The 23,598-nt window shown below is 46.7% G+C and overlaps 1 protein-coding gene across 1 annotated transcript in view; it reads right to left on the reverse strand.

The window, feature by feature from the left end:
- Window positions 1-23,598, reverse strand: part of LOC137322209 (dynein axonemal heavy chain 8-like) — a 1,675,662-nt gene that overhangs the window by 555,596 nt on the left and 1,096,468 nt on the right. Inside the window, exons 59-61 of the mRNA XM_067985325.1 lie at window positions 16,277-16,417; window positions 12,330-12,567; window positions 7,383-7,525 (exon numbers count right to left, since the gene is read on the reverse strand). Of these exons, the coding sequence (XP_067841426.1) occupies window positions 7,383-7,525; window positions 12,330-12,567; window positions 16,277-16,417 (522 nt within the window). The remainder of the gene's footprint in view (window positions 1-7,382; window positions 7,526-12,329; window positions 12,568-16,276; window positions 16,418-23,598) is intronic.

The raw sequence follows: 23,598 nt of genomic DNA on the forward strand, positions 1-23,598 counted from the left end.
TGATAAACATTTAGGGAGTTAAATTAGATAACCCCCGAAAATGGGCTCAGGGATCGTGCTCCGTGATTAACCCATGTCCATTCATTGGGCTGCAGGCAGCACGTTAAATTGGTTTCCATGATTGCTGCATGCAGCCAGCACTACCTGCTCTGTTCATTGGCTGCATGCATCAGCAGATATCGAGAGTGGCTAGCCTTACTTAAAGGCAGCCTGCACCTCTTAAAGGGGAGGTGCAATGTGGCTGCAAGGAGTGGTGTGAGTTGTTTGAAAACTGAATCTGATACTTTGAGGAATGGCTGAACATATGAGAGAGCGAGCACCAAGATTTTCTGATAATGCACTAGAGGCCTTGGTGCAAGAGGTGGAGAAAAGGAGAGGCATACTGTATCCGTAGGGGGGCAGGAGGCCCTCCAGACATATGCTCAAGAGGCAGTTGGAGGAAGTAGTAGAGGAGGTAAATGCCAGGAGCATAGTTCCAAGAACATGGAATGCAGTGCAGGAAGAAGTTCAATGATTTACCAAGAGTTGTCAAGGTGAATGAGTTCAAGTTTCAAGCGGCATATCATACCAACTGCAGCACTAGCCTCATTCACTGCTCAATGCACTACACCCCCCATTACCATCTACCAACAATCTTTTTCAATCAGTACTCAACCATTCAAATCATATGCTTTATGTCACCCTCACACATTACCACTTTTGCAAGCCTCACACCCACAATTCATGGTTCACACACACTGGCAGTTATTCAACCATGACAGTCACATCACCCTAGGATCGTGCAGGACACTCACTGACACACTTCCCTCAATCTTGCAGGAGAAGGTGGTGCATAACAGGAGGTAGCAAGAAACAACTGGAGAAGGACAAGTGCGCCTACAGGTTTTAACCCCCATGGAGAAGACAGTGCTGGCCATCACCGAGGCCGTGACCACTAGCAGTGCTGGAGGGATCGATGATGAGGGTCTCTGTATACTAATCCTCCTTCTCGCTTTCCACTTCTCCCTCATCCCACAATCTTTTCTGACTCACATGCTGCAGATGGTGTAAGCGCACACTTCTTACTTTCTTCTCTCCCCTTACCACAACCCAACCCTTGTCCCTTTGTCAGTGTAGATGCCAAATAACTGGAACCTGCCCAGTCAGAGGAGGCAGAGGAAGAAGACAGTGATGATGAAGAGGCACCATCACTCGATCTTACACTCGCTGCCACCAGCTCAGAGACTGCATGTACTTTAGAGCCTAGGATAGAGGAGGGATCTGCACATGGTGAGACACCGGACATAGTAAGCAGGAGCCAGAGGGGGGGGGAATGGATACCGCAGGTGTCAGCTCACCAGAGGGCGAGGTCGCACACTAGTTCTGCTGCAGAGGAGTCAGATGATGATTTCGATGGGCCAGGCTACAGAAGAAGGCTGGTGGGCATATACAACCAAATGCTTGATGTACTGGAAAGCCTGCGCACAACGTCAAGAAGCATGGAGGAGTCCAGCTCCAACTTGGCACAGGGCTTTGCACAGAGCTTGGAGCCCATCCTTTCCAACATGAAATGGGTGGTCACCTCCATCAGCGCACCTGTGGAACCCATCAAGATGCAACGTCTGATGATCTATGTCACAGCTTCCATTACAGCACAAACATCTTCCATCCAAGCTCTGACTGTTGCCTTGCAAGCTCAGACTGCTGCCGTCATGGCTCTGGGTGCCACTGATGAAAGGGGCTTCCAAGCTTCTCAGCAGTCAATCAATCTGTTCTCCAACAGATCACCAGAATTGCTGAGGCGCCTCCATGGGAGAGTGGCAGTGGCTCTATGGAAGAGGAACCTGCTGTCCTCTCTCAGGATGACATTCCTGCTCCCACCCCTGCCACTCAGCCAGTGTCCTTGCTGTTGCCTGTCAGCCAGCCAGCCCAGACTGCTGCAGCCCATGCCGATATGGTGCAGTCTGAAGCCAGGCCCTCTAGGCCTGAGCTGCTCGAGGTTGTCCTCCAAGGCCATCTGCACTCTCCTCAATTGAAGGTCAGCTTTCCACCACCCATGCTCCAGTCACTGGGGAAACACCTTGTAGGTGCACTAGGAAAGGTAATGGCACACAAAAGACAGGCACTAAGGGAATGCACAAGGGTTAAGAGTTCCATTTTGTTTGCATAATTTCATCTGTTAATTTATAAAAGTGGATTTGAATTTGCATTTTGTGATGGTTTTTATTTCTGCGGTGAGCTGAGGGAAGAACCAATGTGTAATCATAAGGAGGACGATTTGATGGTCATGTGAGAGAGAAAAGGTAAAGAATATGGGACTGTTGGTGAATGGGGAGGTGTCGTTGAGGTTATTGGTATCGCTCATTAATAATTTGATCACGTAGAGCCCTGGCAGAGAGGGCCTGTCTACATTGTAGCCTCCCTGCCTCTTCCTCCATGTCCTGTTGCATTTCCTCCTCCTCGTCCTCCTCCTCCTCTTGCTCATGCTCCTCAGGTTCTGGCCTGACAGGCGATGGCAAGGGCTGTTCACTCATAATGGCCAGGTTGTGCAACGTGCAGCATACCACCACAAATCTTGATACCTGCTCAGCTGAATACTGCAGGTCTCCTCCAGAGCAGTCGAGGATGCCTATGGTGTGCTCTATGATGTTCCGTGTGGCAGAATGGCTCTCATTGTAGGCCTGCTGTGCACATGTGCGTGGGTTCCTGTCCGGAGTCATGAGACATGTCATGACGGGATAAACCTTGTCGTCCAGTAGCCAGCCTTTGGCTTCTCTTCATTCTTCCAGTCATGTTCAAATCCCAGAGGAAGCCCTAGCAGGTCACCCATGTCTGGAAGCAATTTTTTTTGGCACAATATTTTAAATGACACAAAGAGTACAACAAAACCAGCCAGACCACTCCCTCTCAAGTACTGAATCTTTATCCAAGTAGAGGAAACCTCCAAAAACCGTACAATTGCACCAGCAGCCAGAAGAAATAATCCAGCAACTAACCTGTAAATACTTTGTGATCCCTTTAAATAGCGCTGGTGGAGAGTCCTTCATGCCCTTTAAGTCCTGTTCAGCTGTGCAAGGTTAAGACTGGGCGTTCACTGGAGTGTGGAGTTCCAAAATAGCAGCATTGCCCTCAAATCAGAGTTGCACACTGATCTGTGTCCTCATTTCCCTACTCTACATGCTGCCGGCGGTCGTTAGGTGCGCGTGTGCAAACACCTTTACCAAGATGGCGTCCTGCACACTTCCCATCGCGCGCATCTTGGACCTCATTTTCAGGACTTAGATGCCTGCGTAGCGCCTAAAAAACTGGGCACAACATGGCCCAATTTTACCCCCTTTATATGTTTGTATGACATTCTTCTATCCTCTACTTTAATAGAGATGTGGGTGAATGCTGCCATTAAAATGACAGAGGAATGTCATTTGACTTTAATATCCCCAATAGTAATTTCTAGCCTTATATTCCTACCAATGTAAAATTATATTTTTCAATACCAAGATTTACAAATTCCATTCTATAGAATTTAGCTTGAGAACAGTAGGGTAGGAAATTTGACAGTGCAGCGATCATTTTCGGACGCTATATGGGGCTCCGAAAAAGAGGCCTCCACCACCCTCCTCCTGACAGTCAAAGTCACCAACCTGCACACTTACCCCGGGGTCCGGAGACATGTACCTACCTTGCGGACCCCCTCAGATGTACATCTTGCGGATGGGGGCCGCCGTAGCTGCAGTCATGACCTCCTTGGAGGGCGAACAGCATCACCAGCCTCACCAGCCTCGCCATCCACACCGTCCACCTCTGACACGTGGAGCTCCACAACAGAGTGCTGTGACACATCCACCTGTACAGCAGGAGGGAGGGCTACCGCAGAGAGAGATGCGTCGCAGAGGGCACTACCCTCGCCACAGGGTCCACAGACCGAGGCTCAGCTTCCTGGACCTCTCTGAGCAGCAGTGCACACGGAGGCTCAGAGTCACTCGACATGCAGTCGTGGACATCTGCAGCCTCTTTCATGCCGAGCTGCTCCTGGCTGGCCCGAGCACCATCTTCTTACCTGTCGCTGTCAAAGTCACCACTGCCCTCAACAACTTCTCCTCCGCATCCTTCCAGGGTGCAACTGGGGACATCGCCGATGTCTCTCAGTCGTCTGCGCAAAAGAGCCCTGCAAATACAGCGACACCCACTCTGCAGTGACACAATGGGTGGCATCAGTTGTGGGTCCTCATAGTGATCCTCAGGAGAGGGCATTATTGCACAAACCAGACAGGATTCGCGAAGACATGGCAGTAGTGGTGCCAATATAATATGTAATGTGAGTTGGTCAGAAATTCAATATAAGTAACACCCATGACAAACCCTCAAACACCCTTGTGCAACCCCTTCATGCTCACGACACGTTTGCCTTACGCTGCCGACTGCACATATGTGATGCATGCCCTGTGGCTGCAGCACAGGTAGTGGCAGGTTGAGTGAGGCTGGCCGTGAAAGAGATGCACGAGAAGGTGAGTATGAGAGAGAGCCATGAGATTGTATGAGGATTGGGTTGAGTGGTAGTGGCGGGATGAGTACTGGCGAGGTGATTAGGTGCAGGTAAGATGAGGATGAGGTTTGAGTGGGTATGAGGGGGTGATGTGACAGAGTTGTGTTGGCAGTGCTGAAGGAGATGTGGGGTGGGGGCAGTGATGTGGCAGACGGAGTGTAGGGGAAAGACTACGTGTACTCACTTTGGCTGACCTACTGAGGTCGTTAGAGCGCCTCCTGCACTGTATGCAGGTGGGCGATATGTTGGTGGTGCTGGTGACCTCCTCTGCCACCTTGAGCCAGGCCTTCCTGGTGGCAGAGGCAGGCCGCTTCCTCCCGCCCGCCGGGGGGAAGATCTCTGTCCTCCCCCTCCTCCTCACCCCATGTATTGATACCTGGAGTGAGGCATCATTAAACTGGGAGCAGTTTACAAGGCACAAGTCAGGAGTGTGATGGAATACTCTCCACTTGCCTGGATGAGTGCAGCTCCAACAACACTCAAGAAGCTCGACACCATCCAAGATAAAGCAGCCCGCTTGATTGGCACCCCATCCACCACCCTAAACATTCACTCCCTTCACCACCGGCGCACTGTGGCTGCAGTGTGCACCATCCACAGGATGCACTGCAGCAACTCGCCAAGGCTTCTTCGACAGCACCTCCCAAACCCGCAACCTCTACCACCTAGAAGGACAAGAGCAGCAGGCACATGGGAACAACACCACCTGCACGTTCCCCTTCAAGTCACACACCATCCCGACTTGGAAATATATCGCTGTTCCTTCATTGTCGCTGGGTCAAAATCCTGGAACTCCCTTCCTAACAGCACTGTGGGAGAACCGTCACCACACGGACTGCAGCAGTTCAAGAAGGCGGCTCACCACCACCTTCTCGAGGGCAATTAGGGATGGGCAATAAATGCCGGCCTTGCCAGCGACGCCCACATCCCGTGAACGAATGAAAAAAAAGCCTTCCCCCTGGGCTGCTCCATGCTGTAATTTTTGCTATTTGTTGCAGCATCTGTCAGTGGAGGACTGCCCCTTTAAATAGAGCGCCTCCAGCTGACAGATCTTACTGCGCATGCGCAGCCCGTCCGACGCGCAGATCAGCACTGGGGAACCCGGAGGAGCAGGTAAGTGGATCCAATTAGTGGATTGGATCCTACAATCGCGCGGGAAACTGACTAATTTCACCGGGCGCGTTACCCACGCGCCCGATTGCCCCCCCCCACCGAGAACCCGCAGCCCTGCTAACATCGGGCCCATGGCCTCCTAAGCTTCCAATATGGTGTGTAGGAATCACACACTCATTTTGAGCCAGAAATATGCCGCCCATTATATTGGTATAGACAACCTCATTGATGTCAAGAACACCAATCTTAATTATTTAAAGAGCTGACTATGTTATATAAATTAGGGCCCTGCGCTTCTTGCAGGAGTGGTTTTGATTTTTGTATCTCTGGAATGTTCCCTTTGTCTAAACAGAGCAGGATTTTGCTGGTGTTGTTGAGCTGTTGTTGAGCTGACACCTGTGGCGTCCTATCTCCCTGTCCTCACTCCTGTGCACTTGCGCCCAGTGATTCATCACGTGAAGACACCTCCTCTATCCTAGCCTCTAAAGTACGTGTGCTGTCAGACTCTAAGCTGGTGCTTGCGAGGGTGAGATTGTGAAACTGCATCTTCAGGAAGGTTGGCCTCCACTTCCTCGACTGGCAATGGGGATTCCACATTTTCAGCACTTGAAATGAAAGAAAGGGACAAGGGTTAGCTTGTGGTGTGACAGGAGAGCAGAGAGAGAGAAGTGGCTGGTGAAAGCATCTGCAGCTTGTCATGCAGAGTGTGTGGGATGAGATAGAAGTCTGAAGGGAAAATGGGGATAAGGTTTGAAGAAACCCCGCATGACATCTCCTCCAGTGCTGTCAGTTGCAATGGCCGCGACTCTCCCCCTGCCTGTGATGACAAGCATGTTCTCTTTGAGGGGGAAGAGGGTGGGCAGGCAGGCTCTTCCTCCTTTGATGGCAGCAGGTTTTGGGTGACCTCCCTTCTCCTGCAAGAAAGAAGGGAGTGTATTAGTGAGAGTCTTGTGGTGTTTCGAGAATGTGCCTGTCATGGTGGAATTGCTGGTATACAGTGTGTCAGATGTGAGTTGTGAGGAAGTGAAGGTGGGAATAGTGGTGAGTGTGAATGTGAGGAGAAGCAAGTGTCGTGAAGTGTCGTGCATTGATTGTAGGATAGTGAAGGGAAGCAGGGGAGGAGAATATTGTGAGTAATGTGCGTGCAGGTGGTGGAGGTGTGAGCAGAGAGTAAGAGAGCAGTATTCCTACCTTGACAACTTCAGGTCACTGAACTTTTTCTGGCATTGCAGCCATGTCCAAGGTGCTAAACTGCTGGCATTGACATGTTCTGTGACCTCTTCCCACTGTCTCCTGAGTTGACACCTGGATGGCTTTCTGCCCCCTATAGGGAAGAGAATGTCCCTCCTCCGGACCACTGCCCGGACCAGGGGCTCCAAGGCAGCATCAGAGAACCATGTTGCCCTATCTGTGTTGCTGCAGCCATTTGTCTGTTCAGCACTGTTCCTTTCCTTCTGCAGCCAGAGTGCACCTTCTGTTCAAGAGGTGCTGGCTGCCTTTAAGTGGCGTCAGAGATGCCCGATATCCGGATTCCCCAATGGGCATGCAGACAATGAGTAGCACTGGTAGCACTGGCTGTCGCCTGAGTGATAATAATCAGCAGGCGGCATGAACATTGCACGCTGCCTGAGTCAACACTAACAGGCGTGTGCAGTGCGTGCCCGTTTCCAGGCACGATCGGATTTCTAGGCCATGTAATTCTATAGGTAACAGTCATAAAAACAAAGCTCCTTTAATATGCACTTACCTTATTTTGTTTAGCTATGATATCCACAAGAACGCTGGTCCTAACATTGTCAACATTTGGTACTAGGATGGAAGTATAGTCTGGTTCACTGTCAGCCGGATAGAAATACTCCTGAACCCAAATAATCCAGTGCTCCCATTCACCTGAGTCAAAAAGCAAACACAGCAGACTCTTCAAACACAGGAGTTATGCTGCAGTTCAGTCCTAATGTTGAATTATCTCTGGCTATTGTCTGACTTGCCTTAAAATTTATATATACAAAAACACTTAGATTTACTGGTTTTTAAAAATAAAATGGGCCTCTTTCAAGCTTTTAACTTGTCGGGAGTGATGCTGAACATTTATTCTAAAGTTTCAGTGCCCAAACAATTCAATAGATGTGGAATATGCCAACGCAAATAGGAGGCTGGGCAAATAATGAGAAATAATGAATCTTGTATATGCAAGTCTGAGATTGATGGATATTTGGACACTAAGGGAATCAAGGGATAGAGCGGGAGAGTGGAGTTGAGGTAGAAGAACAGTCAAGATCTTATTGAATGGCAGAGCAGGCTCGAAGGGCCATGTTCTTATGTTCTAATAATGCAACCAGATTCAGAAGGATTTAGATCTTTTACGTATCTGGGCTATTAGATGGCAGACACAATTCAATGTGGAACAATGGATTGGTATGGAAGGAAGGAACTAAAAATGTGTCAAATGTAACCACTTCTGGAGTATGTGTGCAGCTCTGGTCACTTAATCATAAGGACACTATTGCTCTTTAGAGGTCACAGAGGCAAGCAACAAAGATGATTCCGGGTTTCAAGAATTTAACATGTTAGAAAGGTGAAGGAAATTGGGATTTTCTTTTGAAAACAAAAGACTTTTGTGGTGATTCAATTAAAGTTTTAAAGATTATGAAGAGAATTGACAAAATTGATCACAATGGTAGATGTGGGTCACAAATAAGACAAAAGTTAAAAATTGGTAATAAAAACTGAAAATGCTAGAAACACCAAGCAGGTCAGGCAGCATCTGCCAATGATTTTTCATCAGAACTGGAAGATGCTACAGTTGAACAGCTTATAAGCAGGTACGGAGTCAGAAGAAAGGAGGCAGGAAAAGAAAAATGGAGAAGTCTGTGATTGAGTGAAGGGCAGGAGATAATTAAATTACAGAAGCAATGATGGTGCAAGGCAAAAGGAGGTGATAATGAGAGAAATTAGAAATTAATAAATTAGGACTAAAAGATGAAGTCCGATGGAAGGTTTTCACTCAAAGGGTAATGAGTTGTGGAATAATTTACCAGGATAATTGGCAGCTCAATATCCCTGGATATAGAGTTTTCAGGCAGGATAGAGTGGGTGATAAAAAAGGAGGGCGGGTAGCATTATTGGTTAAAGAATCAATTACAGTTGTGAGAAGAGATGATATGCTAAATGGATCATCAATCGAGGCCATATGGGTTGAGCTAAGAAATAAAAAAGGGACTGTCACACTACTAGGAGTGTACTATAGACCCCCGAATAGTGAAAGGGAGATAGAAGAACAAATATGTAGGCAAATTTCTGAGCGCAAAAATAAAAAGGCAATAATAGTAGGGGACTTCAACTACCCTAACATCAACTGGGATTCAAACAGTGTGAGGGGCACAGAGGGCGCAAAATTCTTGATCGGTGTCCAGGAGAGCTTTTTTTAGCCAGTACATGACAAGCCCAACAAGAGAGGATGCAATTCTAGATTTAGTCCTGGGAAATGAAGATGGCAAGTGGGTGAAGTGACAATGGGTGACCATATTGGGGATAGTGACCACAATTCAGTTAGTTTTAGCATTATTATGGAAAAGGACAGAGTTAAATCAGGAGTAAATGTTTTAAATTGGGGGAAGGCAAATTTTACAGAACTAAGAGGTGATTTGGCAGAAGTGGACTGGACACAACTACTTGAGGAGAAATCAGTGGCAAGCCAGTGGGAGGCACTAAAAAGTGAAATTCTACGGGTACAATGCAGACACGTCCCCGCAAAGAAAAAGGGTGGCACTGCCAAATTTAGAGCCCCCTGGTCATCTAGAAGTATACGGGGGCAAGATAAAGCAGAAAAAGAAAGCTTATGACTGTCACAGAAAACTAAATACTGCAGAAAGCCTAGAGGAGTATAGAAAGTACAGGGATGACGTAAAAAAGGAACTAAGGAAAGCAAAGAGAGGGCATGAAAAAATATTAGCTAGTAAGATTAAAGAAAACCCAAAGATGTTTTATCAGTACATTAAGAACAAGAGAATAGCTAAGGAAAAGGTGGGACCTATCAGGGATGATAAGGGTAAATTGTGTGTAGAAGTAGAGGATGTGGGTAGGGTTTTAAATTCATATTTTGTCTCCATATTCACAAAGGAAAGTAGTAGTTAAAAAGGAGAGGTGTGAAATATTGGATAAGGTAAAAATAACGAGTGAGGCAGTACTAGAGGGACTGGAATCCTTGAAAGATAAGTCACCAGGGCCGGATGGATTGTTTCCTAGGCTATTGAAGGAAGCCAGGGAGGAAACAGCAGATGCTCTGAGGATCATTTTCCAATCCTCACTCAATACAGGGGAGGTACCGGAGGACTGGAAGACTGCAAATGTAGTACCATTGTTTAAAAAGGGTACGAGGGAAAGACCGAACAATTATAGGCCAGTCAGTCTTACCTCGGTGGTAGGCAAACTATTAGAATCAATACTGAGAGATAGGATAAACTGTCACTTGGAAAGGCATGGTTTAATCAGGGTTAGTCAGCATGGATTTGTTCAGGGAAGGTCATGCCTTACAAATCTGATTGAATTCTTTGAGGAAGTGACAAGGAGGATTGCTGAGGATAGTGCAGTGGATGTTGTCTACATGGATTTTCGTAAGGCATTTGACAAGGTCCCACATGGCAGACTGGTCAGAAAGGTAAAAGCCCATGGGATACAGGGAAATGTGGCGAATTGGATCCAAAATTCGCTCAGTAACAGGACACAAAGGGTAAAAGTCGGTGGATGTCTTTGCGAATGGGAATCCGTTTCCAGCAAGTGTTGGGTCCCTTGCTGTTTGTGGTATATATTAATGATTTGGACTTGAATGTAGGGGACACGATTGGCAAATTTGCACACGACACAAAAATTGGCCATGTCGTTGATAGTGAAGAGGATAGCTGTAGACTCCAAGAAGCTATCAATGGGTTGGTGGAGTGGGCGGAAAAGTAGCAAATGGAGTTCAACCCGGAGAAGTGTGAGGTAATGCACTTAGGGAGGGCAAACAGTAAAAGGGAATATGCAGTAAACCGGAATATATTGAGAGGGGTAGAGGAAGTGAGAGACCTTGGAGTGCATGTGCACAGGTCCCTGAAGGTGGCAGTACAGGTAGATAAGGTTGTGAAGAAGGCATACGGAATGCTCTCCGTTATTAGTCGAGGTATAGAATACAAAAGCAGGGATGTAATGATGGAACTGGATAAAACGCTGGTAAGGCCACAGCTGGAGTATTGTGCGCAGTTCTGGTCACCACATTACAGGAAGGACATAATTGCTCTGGAGAGAGTGCAGAGAAGATTTACAAGAATGTTGCCAGGGCTTGAGAATTGCAGCTACGAGGAGAGATTGGATAGGCTGGGGTTGTTTTCCTTGGAGCAGAGGAGGCTGAGGGGTGACTTGATTGAGGTGTACAAAATTATGAGGGGCCCAGATAGAGTAGACAGGAAGTACCTGTTTCCCCTAGCGGAGAGTTCAAGAACTAGAGGACATAGATTTAAGCTGATTGGCGGAAGGATTAGAGGGGACATGAGGAAAAACTTTTTTACCCAGGGGGTGGTGGGTGTATGGAATTCGCTGCCCGAATTGGTGGTAGAGGCAGGGACCCTCAACTCTTTAAAAAAGTATCTGGACCTGCACCTAAAGTGCTGTAAGCTGCAGGGCTACGGACCGGGTGCTGGAAGGTGGGATTAGAATGGGCACCTGGTTGTTCTTCGAGCCGGCGCGGACACGATGGGCCGAATGGCCCCTTCAGTGCTGTATCTTTTCTATGGTTCTATGGAGAGGGCATTAAACCAAGTAGTATAAATTAGTTCAAGAGACAATTAAGTGCATTACAGAGAGAGAAGGGGAACATAGTGCGAGGACAGGTAAAAGGAAAGAAAGGGATTATTGGGTGCAATCGCTTTTTCTTGTTTTTAATCATTCTTTTAAAATTTTTGATTAACTTGAGAAACAAGAGGCAAGTGTTCACATTGTGATTTGATGATCAATGTGGCAAAAGTTTCAATTGGCCAGCTAGGCTGCAAAACACTTCTTGCACTTGAATTTAATTTGATGTTGAGAGATGGCATGGCAAGAAATCTAGTTTTAATTCCAAGGAAAGAAAATCTTGACAAAGCTTGATAATAGGAAATGAACTAAAAATGCCCAGCAGGGATGTTCCTTATCTACTACAGAGGAAGAGAGAGCCATCATAAGCAACAACAAAGAGTGTTAAAGGGTGAGTGCTCTTACTCCTAGTAATATGCTGAAGATAACTGCAATGAAGAAAAATGTGATCAATCTCGTACCTGAGGTGATTAGCTAATGCTCAGTTTTAGAGTGTAGGAGGAAGACTGGATAAGGCAGGTTCATGATCATAACAATGCAGTGTAGTGGTTTTTTAATTCTGGGAAACTGTATACTGTACAGTAATAAACTCATATTTTATCGAAAGTAAAGACCTAGTAACAACTTTCTATCACTTTCATGTTTGGGGACTGTTGGGAAAACACATTACTTGGCTAATAATTTTTATCTGACTAAAAAAATGACAATTCCCAATGTGTGTCATCAGTGGTCAAGACTCCTTGTTGGAAGTATAAAATCAGAAAACCACCTCCAACAAAGCAATATACTGTGTAACTACTTTGTTGCTCACTTATAAGGTGCATAGTTCTGAACCATGGTATCTAAAACATAATTTCATTGCTCTTACCTTTCTGATTAACAAGAAATTCAAACATGGTCTGGGCGCTATCTGCAGGGATCCTAGGTAGGTCAAGTTTGCTGTTGTGTTTTCGGAGGAATTGCTCAAGTTTAATTCTACTGTCTAGCTCCAACAGGGCACCAACACTCCACATCAGCACAAATACAAAGAGCCGCCTAAGTTGCATCAAATCAGTACTCCCTCCATCCTCCATTGAAGGAATCAAACCATCTAGCAGGGTAACGGACTAAAGGAAGAGAAAAATATGCATTGTTAATAAATGTCTCTCTAGGACTTGGATATTTCCTCTAAAGGAAACATTAAGACTGTTTAAGTATTTTTTAAATGTGTATTAACATCCCAAGTGCATAGCACTCACATATCAATATATTGTGCCAGGGAATTGAATAATGTAGATTCACAACTCAATACTCCATTTGGAGAGCTCCTAACTCTAAAGCTGTCAGAGGAAGGTGCAATCTGGAGGTAGGAGTTACATTAGTGAGAAGGAGCACAAGTCATTTCAGCTTGCTACCAAGCACTTACCAGTGATTGGTTGCAGAAGGAAACTGGCAGCCACCTGGACGTTGCATTCTTGTCCTTTATTTTGCAGCATGATATGTAGTGCCAGGGAATTGAATAATGTAGATTCACAACTCAATACTCCATTTGGAGAGCTCCTAACCCTAAAGCTGTCAGAGGAAGGTGCAATCTGGTTGTGAGTCTAAAATTTTTAAATTCATTCTTGGATATGGGTGTCACTGGCAAGGCCAGCATTTATTGCCCATCCTTAGTTGCCCTTGAGAAGGTGCTGGTGGGTCTTATTCTTGAACCGCAGCCCTCCATGTGGTGAAGGTGCTCCCACAATGATGTTAGGTAGGGAGTTTCAGGATTTTGACCTCGCGATGATGAAATTATGGTGATATACGTTCAAGCCAGGATTTTGTGTGACTTGGAGGGGAACTTAGGTTAGATGTTTAAGCATGATGTGGAGATGCCGGTGATGGACTGGGGTGTACAAATGTAAGGAATCTTACAACACCAGGTTATAGTCCAACAGTTTTATTTGAAAATCACAAGCTTTCGGAGGCTTTCTCCTTCGTCAGGTGAGTGTTCACCTGACGAAGGAGAAAGCCTCCGAATGCTTGTGATTTTCAAATAAAACTGTTGGACTATAACCTGGTGTTGTAAGATTCCTTACAGATGTTAAAGCAGTGTCGGTCAATCTGACTGCTTTGTCCTGGATGGTATTCAGCTTTTCATACAAATATACGAAATTGATGGGCAGGAAAAGACCAGCTGGTCCATCAAGCTTGCCCCACACTCATGATGGCTGGAGCTTCATAATTTCAAGTGTTGTTGCAGCTGTACCCATTCTGACACGTGCTTTGTAGGTGATAGAAAGGCTTTGGGTAATCAGGAGGTGAGCCACTCACCGCAGAATACCCAGCCTCTGCTCTGCTCTACTAGCCACAACAATTATGTGGCTGGTCCAGTTGAGTTTCTGGTCAATGCTGACCTCCCAGGATATTGATGCTGGAGGACTCGGCAATGGTAATGCCATTGAACGTCAAGGGAAGGTGATTAAGCTCTCTCTTGTTGGAGATAGTCATTGCCTGACACTTGTGTGGCATGAATGATATCTGCCACTTACCAGTCCAAGCCCGGATGTTGTCCAGATGTTGTTTCATGCAGACATGGACTGCTTCATTATATGAGGGATTGTGAATGGAGCTGACCACTGTACAATCATCAGCGAATAGCCCCACTTCTGACCTTATGATCAAGGGTAGGTCATTGATGAAGCAGCTGAAGATGGTTGGGTCTAGGACACTGCCCTGAGGAACTCATGCAGCAATGTCCTGGGGCTGAGATATTTGACCTCCAACAACCACAACCATCTTCCATTGGGCCAGGTATGATTCCAGCCATTGGAATGTTTGCCCCCTGATTTCCATTGACTACAGTTTTACTATGGCTTAAGGGAGGTCAGTCTCACCTCACCTCTGGAATTGAGCTCTCATTTGGATTAAGGTCATAATGAGGAGGAGGCCAAGATGGCTCATCCACTCTGCATTTCTGTCTGAAAATGCTTGCAAATGCTTCAGCACTCATATTCTGGGGTCCGCCATCATTCAGGATGAGGAAGTTCATGGATCCTCCTCCTCCCGTTATTTGATTATATGTCCACCACCATTTACAACTGGATGTGGCAGGGTTTTATAGTTTTGACCTCATCTGTTAGTTGAAGGATCACTTATCTCTATCCATACCATGCTGCTTCTGCTGTTTAGCATTCATTTAGTTCTGTGTTGTAGCTTCACCAGATATTTTGACATATGCCTGATGCTGCTCCCACATTCTATTCTATACTCTTCGTTGAACCAGGGTTGGTCATCTGACTTGATGGTGATAGAAGAGTGAGAGATTTGTTGGGCCATAAGGTTATAGATAGTGGTGGTATACAATTTTTATACTGCTGACGGCCTACAGTTTGAGCTGCTAGATCAGTTCTTAATCTATCCCACTTAGCAAAGTGGTAGAGCTACATGGCACCATTGAGCATGTCATCAGTGTGAAGACAAAAACTTGGTCTCCACGAGGATTGTGTGGTGGTCACTCCTACCAATGAAGAGATGCATCTGAGGACGAGGTCAAGTTGTTCCCTCGTGTTGGTTCTCTCACCACCTTTTGCAAGTCCAGTCTGGCAGCTATGTCCTTTAGGACAAGGCTAACGCGGTCAGTGGTGGTACTAGTGAGCCAGTCTTGGTGATGGACATTGAAGTCCCCCACCCAGAGTATATTGTGTGCACTTGCTATCTGCAGTGCTTGCTTCATGATTGGCAAATTTGCACACGACACAAAAATTGGCCATGTCGTTGATAGTGAAGAGGATAGCTGTAGACTCCAAGAAGCTATCAATGGGTTGGTGGAGTGGGCGGAAAAGTGGCAAATTGAGTTCAACCCGGAGAAGTGTGAGGTAATGCACTTAGGGAGGGCAAACAGTAAAAGGGAATACACAGTAAACGGGAATATATTGAGAGGGGTAGAGGAAGTGAGAGACCTTGGAGTGCATGTGCACAGGTCCCTGAAGGTGGCAGTACAGGTAGATAAGGTTGTGAAGAAGGCAAATGGAACGCTCTCCGTTATTCGCCGAGGTATAGAATACAAAAGCAGGGATGTATTAATGGAACTGGATAAAACGCTGGTAAGGCCACAGCTGGAGTATTGTGCGCAGTTCTGGTCACCACATTACTGCAAGGACGTAATTGCTCTGGAGAGAGTGCAGAGAAGATTTACAAGAATATTGCTAGGGCTTGAAAATTGCAGCTACGAGGAGAGATTGGATAGGCTGGGGTTGTTTTCCTTGGAGCAGAGGAGGCTGAGGGGTGACTTGATTGAGGTGTACAAAATTGTGAGGGGCCCAGATAGAGTAGACAGGAAGTACCTGTTTCCCCTAGCGGAGAGTTCAAGAACTAGAGGACATAGATTTAAGCTGATTGGCGGAAGGATTAGAGGGGACATGAGGAAAAACTTCTTTCCCCAGAGGGCTATGGTCCGGGTGCTGGAAGGTGGGATTAGAATGGGCACCTGGTTGTTCTTCGAGCTGGCGCGGACACGATGGGCCGAACAGCCCCTTCTGTGCTGTATCTTTTCTATGATTCTAAGTGGTCTTTGACATGGAGAAGTATTGATTCATCTGCTGAGGGAGGATGTTAGGTGGTAATCAGCAGAAGGCTTCCTTGCCTATTCTTGACCTGAAGCCATGAGACTCCAGAGTCAATGTTGAGAACTCTCAGGTCACTCCCCGACTGTATATCACTGTGACCCCACCTCCAGTGAATAAGTCCTGCTGGTGGCACAGAACCTACCCAGGGATGGTGTTGGAGGAGTCTGGGATATATTGCAAACAAATATACAAACAAAGCTGACATTACAGTAGAGAGATTTCCAACCTGCATGATGTAGTTACACTCTAGCAGCTCCATTACTGGATTGAGGTTTAACTTCATGTATATATAACTATCTTCAAAGGCTTTATCATACAAGTCTTGTAGAATCTCAGCTTCCCAAGGAACACGCCTGTTTAACCAAGCCTGTAAGGCAAAACATAAGAGGGGGGAAAATTGGATAAGGGGCGTTTTTGGGCGCAGGTAGCGTGATGCGCTATTACCCCATGCCCAATGACCCCTGCGCAGGCAGAACACGAGTTTCAGCCTGCAATCAGCATTCCATTCAAGGCCTTGCATGTGGAATCAATGTAATTTGCACTTTCTACCAGCAGGGGAGCCCAATCTCTTAAAGGGAGGATGTTTCTTAGAAATCTCTTAAAGGTAGCTGGTACCTGTTATTTGCTGAAAATAACAGTCTACTGTCTACACGGAGTCTGAACGGAGATCAGACATCGCACACGTAAAATACAGATGCAGGTCCCATCCCTATGTTTACACACTGATGAGTTATGTTAAAACATTGAATAAAGGTTGCACACTACAAAATCCCACAACCTCCAAACTGCACGCCAGACCTCACCAATCTGCCGCTCTGAGTTGGTACCAGGCCTGCGAGAGTGCATGCACCAAGGTTCTCTGCTGATGCACTGGAGGACTTGGTGCAAGAGGTGGACAAAAGGAGGGACATCCTATATCTGCAGAGGTGGGGGATGGCAAGGGGCCTCCCAGACATATATCCAAAAGGCAATGGGAGGCTGCGGGGCACAAAGTCAATGCCAGGTGCACAGCATCATGAACATGGATGCAGTGCAGGAAGAAGTTCAGTGCTTTTGACATGAGTGGTCAAGGTGAGTAAGGTCAAGTGGCGTTTCCTACTAACTGCACCATGCACTACACCCCCCATCACCCATAGCACTCAACTCTTCCAACCAGATGCTTCCTCTCACCCTTACACATTACCATTGTTTCAAGCTGCCCACCCACAACTCACAGGCCACACATACTGGCAGCTATTCAGCCAGAACAGGCACATCACCCAGACATACGTCTTGCTTTCTTGTAGGATAAGGTGGCGCACATCAGGAGGCAGCAAGTGCCAGTGGCATTTAGCACCTCAAGCCTGTTCCACCATTCAATAAGATCATGGTGGACCTGTGACCTAACTCCATATACCCACCTTAGCCCCATATCCCTATCTATCAATCTCAGGTTTAACTTTCACAAGTGAGCTCGCATCAACTGCCATCTGCAGAAGAGCGTTCCAAACATCACTCATCCTTTGCATGGAGAAGCATTTCCTAACTTCACTCCTGCATATCCTGACTCTAAATGTTAGGCTATGTCCCCACGTCCTAGTATTCAAGTCTAGGAGACCTCCAAAAACAGTTACAAATGTCTCGGCAGCCAGAAGCAATAATCCAGCCACTAACCTGTAAATCCTGCAAGGTCCCTTTAAATAGCACTGGTCCGGTTAAATTTCTGGTCAATGGTGACCCCCAGGATGTTGATGGTGGGGGATTCGGCGATGGTAATGCCGTTGAATGTCAAGGGGAGGCGGTTAGGCTCTCTCTTGTTGGAGATGGTCATTGCCTGACAAATGTCTGACGTGAATGTTACTTGCCACTTAGCCCAAGCCTGGATGTTGTCCAGGTCTTGCTGCATGCTGGCTCGGAATGCTTCATTATTTGAGGGGTTGCGAATGGAACTGAACACTGTGCAGTCATCAGCCAACATCCCCATTTCTGACCTTATGATGGAGGGAAGGTCATTGATGAAGCAGCTGAAGACATTTGGGCCTAGGACACTACCCTGAGGAATTCCTGCAGCAATGTCCTGGGGCTGAGATGATTGGCCTCCAACAACCATCTTCCTTCGTTCTAGGTATGACTCCAGCCACTGGAGAGTTTTCCCCTGATTCCCATTGACTTCAATTTTACTGAGGCTCTTTGATGCCACACTCGGTCAAATGCTGCCTTGATGTCAAGGGCAGTCACTCGCACTTCACCTCTGGAATTCAGCTCTTTTGTCCATGTTTGGACCAAGGCTGTAATGAGGTCTGGAGCCGAGTGGTCCTGGCGGAACCCAAACTGAGCATCGGTGAGCAGGTTATTGGTGAGTAAGTGCCGCTTGATAGCACTGTTGACGACACTTTTCATCACTTTGCTGATGATTAAGAGTAGACTGATGGGGCGGTAATTGGCCGGATTGGATTTGTCCTGCTTTTTGTGGATAGGACATACCTGGGCAATTTTCCACATTGTAGGGTAGATGCCAGTGTTGTGGCTGTACTGGAACAGTTTGGCTAGAAGCACATCTAGTTCTGGAGCACAAGTCTTCAGCACTACAGCCGGGATGTTGTCGGGGTCCATAGCCTTTGTCGTATCCAGTGTACTCAGCCATTTCTTGATATCACGTGGAGTGAATCAAATTGGCTGAAGACTGGCTTCTGTGATGGTGGGGATAGCAGGAGGAGGCCGAGAATGGATCATCCACTTGGCACTTCTGGCTGAAGATGGTTGCAAACGCTTCAGCCTTGTCTTTTGCACTCACGTGCTGGACTCTGCCATCACTGAGGATGGGGATGTTTACAGAGCCTTCTCCTCCCGTTAGTTGTTTAATTGTCCACCACCATTCACGATTGGATATGGCAGGGCTGCAGAGCTTTGATCTGATCCGTTGGTCGTGGAATCGCTTAGCTCTGTCTATAGCCTGTTGCTTTCGCTGTTTAGCATGCATGTAGTCCTCTGTTGTAGCTTCACCAGGTTGGCACCATCATTTTTCGGTACACCTGTTGCTGCTCCCGGCATTCTCTTCTGCACTCCTCATTGAGCCAGGGTTGATCCCCTGACTTGTTGGTAATGGTAAAGTGAGGAATATGCCAGGTCATGAAGTTACAGATTGTGCTGGAATATAATTCTGCTGCTGCTGATGGCCCACAGTTGCCTCATGGATGCCCAGTTTTGAGCTGCTAGATCTGTTCTGAATCTATTCCATTTAGCACGGTGGTAGTGCCACACAACACGTTGGATGGTGTCCTCAGTGTGAAGACGGGACTTTGTCTCCACGAGGACTGTGCGGTGGTGACTCCTACCAATTCTGTCATGGACAGATGCAACTGCGACTGGTCGATTGGTGAGGATGAGGTCAAGTAAGTTTTTCCCTCGTGTTGGTTCGCTCACCATCTGCCACAGGCCCAGTTTGGCAGCTCTGTCCTTCAGGACTCGGCCAGCTCGGTCAGTGGTGGTGCTACCGAGCCACTCTTGATGATGGACATTGAAGTCCCCCACCCAGAGTACATTCTGTGCCCTTGCTACCCTCAGTGCTTCCTCCAAGTGGTGCTCAACATGGAGGATGACTGATTCATCAGCTGAGGGAGGGCGATATGATGGTTATCAGCAGGAGGTTTCCTTACCCATGTTTGGCCTGATGCCATGAGATTTCATGGGGGCTGGAGTCAATGTTGAGGACTTCTCCCGACTGTATATCGTTGTATCGCCATCTCACTGGCAGAACAGACCCAGGGATGGTAATGGAAGAGTCTAGGATGTTGGCTGAGAGGTATGATTCTGTGAGTATGGCAGGCTGTTGCTTGACTCGTCTGTGGGACAGCTCTCCCAATTTTGGCACAAGTTCCCAGATGTTAAATGAGGAGGACTTTGCAGGGTCGACTGGGCTTGGTTTGTCCTTGTTGGCATGAGTGTCGTGTGGTCCATCCGGTTTTATTCTTATTATGACTTTTTGTAGCAAGATTGTACAACTGAGTGGCTTGCTCAGCCATTTCAGAGGGTGATTAAGAATCAACCACATTGCTGTGGGTCTGGAGTTACATATGGGCCAGACCGGGTAAGGACGGCAGATTTCCTTCCCTCAATGGCATTAATGAACCAGGTGGGTTTTTACGACAATCCGATAGTTTCAAGGCCACCATTACTGATACTAGTCTTTTTTTATTCCAGATTTTAAATTGAATTTAAATTCCCCAATTGCCGTGGCGGGATTTGAACTCATGACTCTGGATTATTCATCGAGGTCTCTAGGATTATTGGTCCAGTGACATAACCACTATGCTACCTTACCCTGGGAAGGCTGTTTTCCAGTGGGGTTCCACAGGGCTCAGTACTCGGTCCCTTGCTTTTTGTGGTATGTATCAATCATTTAGACATCAATGTAGGAGGCATGATTAAGAAGTTTACAGATGATACAAAAGTTGGCCGTGTGGTTGATAGTGAGGAGGAAAGCTGTAGACTGCAGGAAGATATCAATGAACTGGTCAGGTGGGCAGAAAAGTGGCAAATGGAATTCAATCCAGAGAAGTGTGAGATAATGCATTTGGGGAGGGCAAACAAGACAAGGGAGTACACAATAAATGATAGGATACTGAGAAGTGTGGAGGAACAGAGGGATCTTGGAGTGCATGTCCAAAGATCCCTGAAGGTAGCAGGGCATATAGATAAGGTGGTTAAGAAGAATATGGGATAGTTTCCTTTATTAGCCGAGGCACAGAATATAAGAGTAGGGAGCTTATGCTGGAACTGTCTAAAACACTAGTTAGGCCACAGCTTGAGTACTGCGTACATTACAGGAAAGATGTGATTGCACTGGAGAGGGTACAGAGGAGATTTACGAGGATGTTGCCAGGACTGGAGAATTTTAGCTATAAGGAAAGATTGCATAGGCTGGGGTCGTTTTCTTTGGAATAGAGGAGACTGAGGGGAGATTTAATTGAGATGCATAAAATTATGAGGGGCCTCGTTAGAGTGGATAGGAAGGACCAATTTCCCTTAACAGAGAGGTCAATAACCAGGGGGCATAGATTTAAAGTAATTGGTAGAAGGATTAGAAGTGAGCTGAGGAGAAACTTTTTCACTCGGAGGGTGGTGGGGGTCTGGAACTAACTGCTTGAAAGGGTGGTAGAGGCAGAAAACCTCATCGCATTTAAATAGTACTTGGATATGCACTTGAAGTGCTGTAACCTACAAGGCAATGGATCAAGAGCTGGAAAGTGGGATTAGGCAGGATAGCTCTTTTACGGCCGGCACAGACACGATGGGTCGAATGGCCTCCTTCTGTGCCATAAATTTCTATGATTCTATGAATAAAAATGTTAAAAAATTATACATTTTACTACACTATGATTAAATTTACCTACAAAATTGTCCATCATTGATGTTTCTACTTGGAGGCCTCAGCCACTAACAAAAGCCTGGAATTACAGTTGATATTTTTTTTCCAGACCCATCACTCTTTCAGCTGAGGAGAGTTAGCAACTACACCAGTGGCTGCAATTTCCAGAATGCCATAGTCCAAGTGTGTGCAGAACCAATATGATTCTCTTAGAACAACTGGAAACGTGTCTTTCTTCATGCTCTGAGTTTTTTCATTTTTTTTTATTTGTTACAGGGATGTGGGAGTCGCTGGCGAGGCCAGCATTTATTGCCCATCCCTAATTGCTCTTGAGAAGGTGGTGATGAGCCGCCTTCTTGAACCGCTGCAGTCTGTCTGGTGAAGGTTCTCCCACAGTGCTGTTAGGAAGGGAGTTCCAGGATTTTGACCCAGCGACGATGAAGGAACGGCGATATATTTCCAAGTCGGAATGGTGTGTGACTTGGAGGGGAACGTGCAGGTGGTGTTGTTCCCATGTACCTGCTGCCCTTATCCATCTAGGTGGTTTGGGAGGTGCTGTCGAAGAAGCCTTGGCGACTTGCTGCAGTGCATCCTGTGGATGGTACACACTGCAGCCACAGTGCACCGGTGGTTAAGGGAGTGAATGTTTAGGGTGGTAGATGGGATGCCAATCAAGTGGGCTGCTTTGTCCTGGATGGTGTCGAGCTTCTTAAGTGTTGAAGCTGCACTCATCCAGGCAAGTGGAAAGTATTCCATCACATTCCTGACTTGTGCCTTGTAGATGCTGGAAAGGCTTTGGGGAGTCAGGAGACGAGTCACTCGCCGCAGAATATCCAGCCTCTGACCTGCTCTTGTAGCCACAGTATTTATATGGCTGGTCCGGTTAAATTTCTGGTCAATGGTGACCCCCAGGATGTTGATGGTGGGGGATTCGGCGATGGTAATGTCACTGAATGTCAGTGGGAGGTGGTTAGACTCTCCCTTGTTGGAGATGGTCATTGCCTGGCACTTATCTGGCGCAAATGTTACTTGCCACTTATCAGCCCAAGCCTGGATGTTGTCCAGGTCTTGCTGCATGCCGGCTCGGACTGCTTCATTATCTGAGGGGTTGCGAATGGAACTGAACACTGTGCAATCATCAGCGAACATCCCCATTTCTGACCTTATGATGGAGGGAAGGTCATTGATGAAGCAGCTGAAGATGGTTGGGCCTAGGACACTGCCCTGAGGAACTCCTGCAGCAATGTCCTGGGGCTGAGATGATTGGCCTCCAACAAACACTACCATCTTCCTTTGTGCTAGGTATGACTCCAGCCACTGGAAAGTTTTCCCCCTGATTCCCATTGACTTCAATTTTACTGGGCTCCTTGGTGCCACACTCGGTCAAATGCTGCCTTGATGTCAAGGGCAGTCACTCTCACCTCACCTCACCTCAGGAATTCAGCTCTTTTGTCCATGTTTGGACCAAGGCTGTAATGAGGTCTGGAGCCCAGTGTTTCCTGGCAGAACCCAAACTGAGCATCAGTGAGCAGGTTATCGGTGAGTAAGTGCTGCTTGATAGCACTGTCGATGACACCTTCCATCACTTTGCTGATGATTGAGAGTAGACTGATGGGGCGGTAATTGGCCGGATTTCCAGATGATTCAAAATCAAGCTGGAGAATACATTTTAAAAGCTTTTTTGATGCTGGTTGTAAACTTTGCCCCCCTTACAGTATTGTGTAAAAGTCTGGAAGTGTGTGAGGTTACTGATTTGTTTGAATTAAAAACCTGATTAAAATGCAAACCTTGGCTTTCGGATTTTTATGTAAAGTAAATATACCTGAAATTTCTGCGGGGGTTATCCTGATCTCACACTGCAACTTCAGCGGAAGATTGGCAAAAGCCTTGGAGAAATGGGCATTTGTGCTATTTTTTTGGTGTTTCCGCTGATTTTACACTAAAGTTACGTTGAGAGATTGGGAGAAACTCTCTGGAAATTCGAACATAATGGGCCAGATTCTGGCGTTCGTCAGACTTGCACTTGCCCATAGACTTGCATGGCAAGTAACTGTCAGCGGGAGATCTATAAAGTGCAGTGTCCTCTCCAGGGCACCTGGAACCTGAGTGAACAGAACAAGCTGCTGTGTATCTCCTTAACCAATCAGATTGCAGAATCATTAATCAACAGCGCAGAGTCTGAACCAGGAAGTGTAAATTAG

Source organism: Heptranchias perlo, chromosome 5 (genome assembly GCF_035084215.1).
Source record: "Heptranchias perlo isolate sHepPer1 chromosome 5, sHepPer1.hap1, whole genome shotgun sequence".
NCBI classification, from domain to species: Eukaryota; Metazoa; Chordata; class Chondrichthyes; order Hexanchiformes; family Hexanchidae; genus Heptranchias; species Heptranchias perlo.